Source organism: Polyodon spathula, unplaced genomic scaffold (genome assembly GCF_017654505.1).
Source record: "Polyodon spathula isolate WHYD16114869_AA unplaced genomic scaffold, ASM1765450v1 scaffolds_2935, whole genome shotgun sequence".
NCBI classification, from domain to species: Eukaryota; Metazoa; Chordata; class Actinopteri; order Acipenseriformes; family Polyodontidae; genus Polyodon; species Polyodon spathula.
Genome location: NW_024474400.1, coordinates 5,404 through 13,350, shown reverse-complemented (window position 1 = coordinate 13,350; position 7,947 = coordinate 5,404). Strand labels below are relative to the sequence as shown.

The 7,947-nt window shown below is 39.1% G+C and overlaps 1 protein-coding gene across 1 annotated transcript; it reads left to right on the top strand.

Annotated features, from left to right (window-relative positions):
* Window positions 1–2,009: 2,009 nt before the first annotated feature.
* On the top strand, window positions 2,010–6,281 carry LOC121311097 (cis-aconitate decarboxylase-like). Its single transcript, XM_041243859.1, has 6 exons — window positions 2,010–2,327; window positions 2,486–2,546; window positions 2,746–2,933; window positions 3,186–3,278; window positions 3,977–4,182; window positions 4,516–6,281. Exons 1-6 carry the CDS (start codon window positions 2,310–2,312, stop codon window positions 5,438–5,440), a joined length of 1,491 nt encoding a protein of 496 aa, XP_041099793.1. The 5' UTR covers window positions 2,010–2,309; the 3' UTR covers window positions 5,441–6,281.
* Window positions 6,282–7,947: the final 1,666 nt, after the last annotated feature.

Below are 7,947 nucleotides of genomic sequence, written 5' to 3'. Positions count from 1 at the left end.
CTTTTGTCTGATCGAATTAAAACATTATCAGTAACTGTACACATTTGCCACACTAGCCCTTACAAAATCCTTTAATATCTCCACAGGCTAGAGTAGTACCCTTATATAACTTTAAGTAAGTTCACGTGTGTTTTCTCATAATCGTTGATTGGTACTGTAAAACAAAAACAGGGATTGAAAATAACTGTAAAAGAATAGGTGCAGTGACATAATGGCATATTCAGAAAGACATAAATCGCATTTCCATCTGTACAGTTAGCAGAAAGAAATTCTTCCGTTTCCCTAAACAATTTAGAATTTGGCCACAGACATGCAGGTTTGTATGCTATTTTAAAACTAGAAATTAAGAATATAACAACATGTTAGATATTGCTTTTGATTAGATATTGCTGTGAGGTATTTGCTGTACATAACTAGATTTTGTGTTCTTTATACATACATATGTGAACGCATTACGTAATTATAAAATAAACGTTCAAATTCCAGCACTAGATGGTCACCAGCTAATGCTGTGTTTTGGAAAAACTTAAGCTGGTGTGAATAGTTTATGAGCTCTTTCTAGTCTGACCAGCATCTCCCAGCTCCTAGCTGGTCTGACCTGCTCCAGCTCTTAGGCTACTCGTCTAACCAGTGTCTCCCAGCTCCAAGAACCGCAAATATCGCACACGTATTTTCCTTTAACGTATTATTTTGTTGTTTGATTGTATCTTTGTATGAAATAAAATGCAAAAAACCAACAACAATAAAAGCTAAGAGCTATTATTATTATTAATACATTGTTTTTAAACGCAGCTTAAATAACCAATTAAATAAAACATATATATATATATATATATATATATATATATATATATATATATATATATATATATATATATATATATATATATATGCTCTAAAGAAAGTGACAATGTAAAACAAAGAAATGAATTAAAAACAAATCTTAAAAGAACAGGATACAAAGAAAGAATTATAGAGACAACGTTAAGAAAAGTAGATACACTAAAAAGATGATCTAGTAGATTATAAAAATAGAGATAAAAAGGTCAAGAGAGTCCCATTAGTAATGACTTACTCTAAACTTTTGCTTAATATTTCTAAGATAGTTTGGAAACGCTTGCGATTCTACATAATTCAGAAAAATTGAAAAAAGTATTTCTTAAGGCCCCAGTTGTAGCATTCTAAAGAGAAGCTAATTTAGGTGATATTTTAGTTCACAGTAAACATAAAAGTCACAATAGGTTCTACAGATACTTGCACTGGTGCATGTAAAGTGTGTAAATACATGGACAAAAGAAAAAATATAACTAAACACAAGAACAACACATATCCACTACATACTAATATCTACTTCAAAAATAGCAATGCTGTTTATGGAATAGCCTGTGAGAAATGTGATGAAAAAAAATATTTTGGAGAGACTGGAACAACTTTATATAAAATAATTCAGACCACCTTTCATTAATTAGAAATAAAAAAATGAATGAACCAATAGTACATCACTTCACCAGTCAAGGACATGACATAAATGATGTAAAGTTTGTAGTATTAGAACAGCTAAAATTAGACAATGCGACATCTAGAAGAATAAAAGAAAGTAAATGGATCAATAGACTGAACACGATTATGCCAGCAGGACTCAACAGAAAAGAATGAACTAATTCATTCCAATAAATATAAATAATAAAAGTTAAAAATAATTAAATAAACAAAATTAATTCAAAAGTTGTGCATGCTGATGCGCTGGGGAGGTCAACCCAAGGCTGCTCCTCAGAGCCAGCATTGCATGATAATATAAATATCATGTCTTTTTTTATGTTTAACATTATTGTTATACGTTCCTACCTAATTATTTAGAGGGCAACATGCCTCGCTTTAAGACACTGTGCTGCCAGCTGGACATGTTAAAATAGATTTTTAACTTGTCGATCAGGCCCATCTTGAAGGACCATTCAGGCAGGGGGTCTCCCAGTGCTAAGTTCTCGATATAAAAGCATACAATAAAAAACTGCCAGCTGCGTGTCAGTGTGATCGACCCAAGTTCTCAGTAAGTGTCCTCCCAGAACAGAGAAAGAGGGGGATTCCCCAAGAGTCCAGACCCCTTCCTGCTTATTACAGAACCCGTTTCCTGGTCAGATTAGAAAAATCCCCCCAGTTAGTTGAATAGTTTCACTAAAAGAAGGAGGGTTTGGAACCTGTTGGGCGATGGGTATCCCGGTATGAAAAATATATAAAGAGGATGAAACCACGGCAGATACACAGCTCAGTGACAGAACACTGTGATACACAGCAACCTACTGAACAACACCATGCTCTCAGCACTCAAGGTAATCACTGCACTCAAACTCTCAGAAATGTGTGCATTATTATTATTATTATTATTATTATTATTATTATTATTATTATTATTATTATTATTATTATTATTATATATTATTTTCTGTCATATAGCATATTAATTTTATCTGATTCCTTTTTAAATTAGTTTCAGAGAACTCCAAGGCACTTTTCCTGCCTGCGACTTCTACATAAATCTGCAGTTGAAGGTAAACGTTTTAAAAAGCTACTTGATTAAAAAAAAAAACTGTGTAAATAATGTCGATTTAAGGATTTCATACTAACGCTAATTGAATGGACCCGATTATGTTTAGATGTTGTTATTTTAGTCCATTATTGTAGAGTTGATGCTCTGAATACTAAAGTGAGGCACAGGCAGAGACTGACCTGCTGTTTGTTGCCCTGCAGTGCAGGAAAGGCCTGCCCCAGAGGAGACAGTCACCAGCAGTTTTGGAGGGTTCATCCACTCTGTGCACCCGGGCCAGCTGTCAGACACTGTGCTGCACCGCAGTAAGAGGATGATCCTGGACAGCATCGGGGTGGGGCTGCTGGGAAGCACCTCCCACGTCTTCCAGCTGGCTCTGCAGCACTGCCAGGTAATCCTTCAGCTGAGGCTTGCACTGGGTTATGGTACAGAGGGCACACAGGCCAAAGAAATTAGCCCTGGCAGTACAATTTTAATATAAACCATTCCTTCAGTACTTACCCCATTTCACTGAACAGTCACCATTCCAGTTGAAATTTGCATTGTCAAACCAGGGTGATGATAGTCAAGAATTTAACTTGCTTGTTTCCATCTTAAAGAACGTTCAGATCCTATAATGATCTGTGATTAACTCTCTTTGCAGCAAATGTACGCTCCAGATTACATCAGTTCAGTCTTTGGTCGAGGGCACACAAGACTTTCTCCGAGTCTGGCAGCCTTTGTCAATGGAGTAGCGGTAAGTCTCTGAATTTGTTTACATAATGCTCAGCCCTTTCAAATTGTAAAGCTGTAGTCCATGAAATGAGCACATTGTAGCAGCTGACAAGTTGTGCAGCGTGTGTCATTTTTCATTACACTGTCTGCAACTAATTTCCATGAAAACACCCCTTGAAATACTGCATTCCAAAACATAAATCATCGTGAGGCTGGGTTGCCAATATTTACTATCAGTATATACATACACAAAGCAATAGCTCTTGGAAGAGATGTGTTATTATTTCAACATAAAATAGTTTAAATGTTCATTTTATCTCTTAAGCAATTATTTGAGAAAAGCCAACAAGTGTACTTTACAGGTTACTTAGCAGATGATTAAGGAGTAGTTCTATAAAAAGTCAAAGGAGAAAAACTTTTCCATAATGCAAAAAATTCAAAACCAAAGTAATGCCTCAATTGTATAATAATATAATATAATATAAATTAAACAATAGTGGTGTGTTCATTATAATGGACATGTGCCCATCCGGCTGTGACTGTATTAAGGACACATTCCCATTATCCCATTGTGTATGAAAGTTCAAGTTTGTATTCATGTCTTTGAGGTTTCTTTTGTAGGAAGATGGGGCACGGCCAGGCTTCCTCGCAGTCAGGAAAGTCACTGGAGATGTCACACTGTGCCAGACACTTACTGTGCCCTCACTCTCTTCTTTGCAGGTCCATTCAATGGACTTCGATGATACCTGGCACCCAGCCACTCACCCCTCAGGGGCGGTCCTTCCTGCCCTGCTCGCTATTGCTCAGATGTTGCCTGGCAACGCCAAGCCCAGTGGGATGGACCTCCTGTTAGCCTTCAACGTGGGCATTGAGATTCAGGGCCGGCTCATGAGGTTCTCCAACGAAGCCCAAAACATCCCCAACAGGTGAGGAGACTGCTGCCAAACAAACTTGGCACAATACTGTAGTGCTGCCAAGAAGGAAGTGTGCCAGGATTCTTCCAGCATGAACGAGACCGTGTTTAAATTTGAAAGCAAATCTTAATCTGTTTTTCAGTGTTTTTTTAGCCTCACATTGATTATGTTGTTTTTATTGGAAATTATTATTACACTTTCCTTTTCTTTTAGAAGGCATGATAATAAATGTTTGTCTATCTGAGTTTGTTTTTAAATCAGAATTTTAAAACCATTAAAAAACATATATAATGTGAGCTACTCTCTCAGTTGCTAGGGTGGTCATGCCAGTGTTTCTCCCTTCAGGTTCCATCCCCCGACTGTGGTGGGCCCTCTGGGTAGTGCTGCTGCCTGCTCCCGTCTGCTCTCCCTGGATCGCTCGCAGTGCTCAAACGCCCTGGCGATTGCTGCCTCCCTAGCAGGGGCTCCCATGGCCAACGCTGCCACTCAATCCAAACCTCTTCATATCGGGAACGCAGCCCGACTCGGCATGGAGGCGGCACTGCTGGCTTCCCGGGGCCTGGAGGCCAGCACGCTGATCCTGGACTCGACCCCAGGCTGCGCTGGCTTTAGTGCCTTCTACAACGACTACCTGCCACAGGCACTGCCCTCCCCAGAGGAACAGGATCCCCGCTTCCTGCTGGAGGACCAGGACATAGCCTTCAAGCGCTTCCCTGCACACCTGGGCATGCACTGGGTGGCAGACGCAGCGTGCTCAGCGCGGGAGCTTTTGGTCAACACCGTAGGGGGGTTCCACCCCTCTATGATCCAGAGCATCCTACTGAGAATCCCCCTCTCCAAATATATCAACCGTCCCTTCCCTGAATCCGAGCACCAGGCCAGACACTCCTTCCAGTTCAACGCCTGCACTGCTCTGCTGGACGGCGAGGTCAGTGTCCAGTCGTTCAGCCCAGCGTTCCTGGACCGCCCCGAGCTGCTCAGCCTCCTGAGCAGAGTACGGGTCGAGCACCCCCAGGACAACCCTGCCAATTTCAATAAGATGTACGCAGAGGTGCTGCTGACCCTCACAACAGGCAATGTCTTGAAGGGTCGTTGCGACACCTTTTATGGACACTGGAGGAAGCCACTGAGTCGTGACAGTCTGCTGAAAAAGTTCCGGGCAAATGCTGGGGCAGTCCTGCCAGGAGAGAGGGTGGAGGCCATCATTGATGCCGTGGAGAACATAGAAGACATGCAGGACTGCTCCCACCTCACCATGCACCTGGAGTGAAGGGCTTCATGACATCCTTTGATGACGTACACTAGAAGAAAACAATTTGAAGGCACTGGGGAAAAGATCTTTATGCCATTTGTGTTTTGTTTTACTGTATTATTGTTGTTGTTGTTGTTATTATATAATGCATAATTTTAGTGAGTATTTACCCAATCATACTCAATTGTAAGTAAAGCAGTGGTGTCATTATATGACAGATAGGGACAGTCACCTTTAAACCACACAGTTTACACAGATTATACAATGTATATACTCTCATTTCTGATAGCACTGTGAATCTCACTAATGCTCTATTTATTGAATTATTGTTATTTTATTTAATCTTTTACAAAATTGTATTGTGTGTAATTTCACAGTTTTGTATTGGAATTGCATACTGTTGATTTGTGTAGCAGGTCACTGGTTTGGAAGATATCATCTGTCAATTCTATCAATTAAATCATCACCTACAGGATGACAATGTGCATACAAGATGCAAAATGTGAAACCAATGCGATGCCCCTAGTATGCAAATATAATACAAATGAAACAATTGTGATTGCTTTGGTGTTTATTTTATTTAATTGAAAAATATTCTTAGTTACAAGGTATAACACAGTACTTTCATTTTCTACCAGCTTTTAATCATTACAAAGATGTTTCGACTTTAATAATTAATTCAAAACAGTGTAACTCAAAACAGTACTTTGTTCTAATTGTGATATGAATTGACTAATAGAAAGTTTTAATTTGATTAATAATTGTGAAATGTACAATCAGTAATGGTATTATGTTCTAGTTATGTGATGTGAATTAAAACGTCTGTTTTCTCAAGTGAATTGATTAAATACAATTGTGGACCTTGTCTGAGAGAGTTTGCCAACTTTTATTTTGTGAATGTATTAGTTTTTTTTTTTTTTCACTACGCACCTCACCAGTTGTTGATGAGCGCTCTACCTTTTTGTGATACATGAGTTAAGTAGTAATTAACGACAGTGTTTAATGTGCTACCTAGGAAGTGTTAGCCCTTCCGTCAATACCCTTCCCCTGTGCACAGTTAACAAAATGAGAAAAACACCTGCCAGGTTACAAATGTCACGGGTGGGTGCCCTGAGATAACCTAGCTAGTGTACCTATGTAGCGGACGACTACGCCATTTTTGGACCTTCGTAACCATATAGTTATTTCTTTCTCCCATATAAGTTCTTTGTTCCCTGGGTTTCCCACGTAATGGGGCAGCGTCTGGTAAAACAAAAGTTTATTTGTTCTCAAGAGGGTAAAAATCGTTAAAACCAAACCACACAGCAATAAAAAAAAAAAAAATCAAGTTAAGCTTTCAAAAAGGGAGTGCCAAAAAAAGAAGAATAAAAGAACACCGCACACTAGGCACCAGTGGTGTGTACAATAGCCACACCAAATACAAATAAAAAAGAAAATAACCATCCTATATTGTCCCAACATGACAAACAAAAATAAGAAAATAACTCCAAACCCATCCCTGAATATTGTTCCAGTGCTGGTCTGCCCCCAAATCAAAGTTCTTGTTGCCAATGGTCGTATTCTCCCTCCCCCTGCACACACTCCTCCTGGTTCTTCCTGTCTTCCGTGTTCCTGTCTCAGCTTTTGAGTCAAAACCTTTATATAATCCTGCCTGGACAACCATTGGTTGTGGCGGGACTTCCTGTTGCTGGGATGAACGTGCTGTACCCAACAGGCAGCCACAACACACATAAAACCAACTGGAGGTTGAGATAAGCAGATTCCAATAAAAAATAAAAAAAAAACAACAATACACAAAACCCATAGAAAATTCATCATTTGTGACACTAACAAGCCAAAAACTTCCTACTAAGGCTTTAAAATAAATGTTCTGAACTCTTATTAATGCTAGCAGCATTATCTCTGCTCACCTTCTTATTGTCTTGAATATGTATTTTGTTTTACATGCTGCAGCCCTGAAAACACTTTGGGGTAGATGTTAGTATAGTGCAGTAAATAAGTGTGGATGCAAAATTCAAATTGCATTGCGGACAGGCAATTATTTTGCAGAGCAATGGAAATTACTCAACACGCACAAATAATTCTGATAATGAGGGTCTCAACGAGCCCGTCAGCCTACTTAGCACCGCACATGCAGCCCAGAAGTGACGGAAGTGCTCTGTATGCAGACAGACTTGTTCAGTCACCGTCCCACAACATGGTGGGCAATCCAGTGCAGGGCAGGCTTGAGGCACGCTCATGGGACATAGTGTTGAAGCTCACAATGCCATTGCAATAGAGAGGACTAAGAGCTTCAAAAAATCCAGAGTATATTATAGAAACAAGAGGAAAAAGATATAATAACCTAGTAAATATGCACAGTCATTAATCTAATATACTTTACTGTAAATATTCTTTAATATACTACAGTACCTATAATATACTACGATACTATATACTATACTATACAATATATACTATTCATCATACAGACATACACACACGACCTCTAACACATTCTTCAAATATATACAGTCTCTTTTAAA

What these genes read in the sequence shown, in the direction of transcription:
- LOC121311097 (XM_041243859.1), top strand. An exon ending in TGGCTCTGCAGCACTGCCAG is followed by an intron (nt 2,934 to 3,185) that starts GTAATCCTTCAG and finishes CTCTCTTTGCAG; the next exon opens with CAAATGTACGCTCCAGATTA. An exon ending in CCTTTGTCAATGGAGTAGCG is followed by an intron (nt 3,279 to 3,976) that starts GTAAGTCTCTGA and finishes TCTTCTTTGCAG; the next exon opens with GTCCATTCAATGGACTTCGA.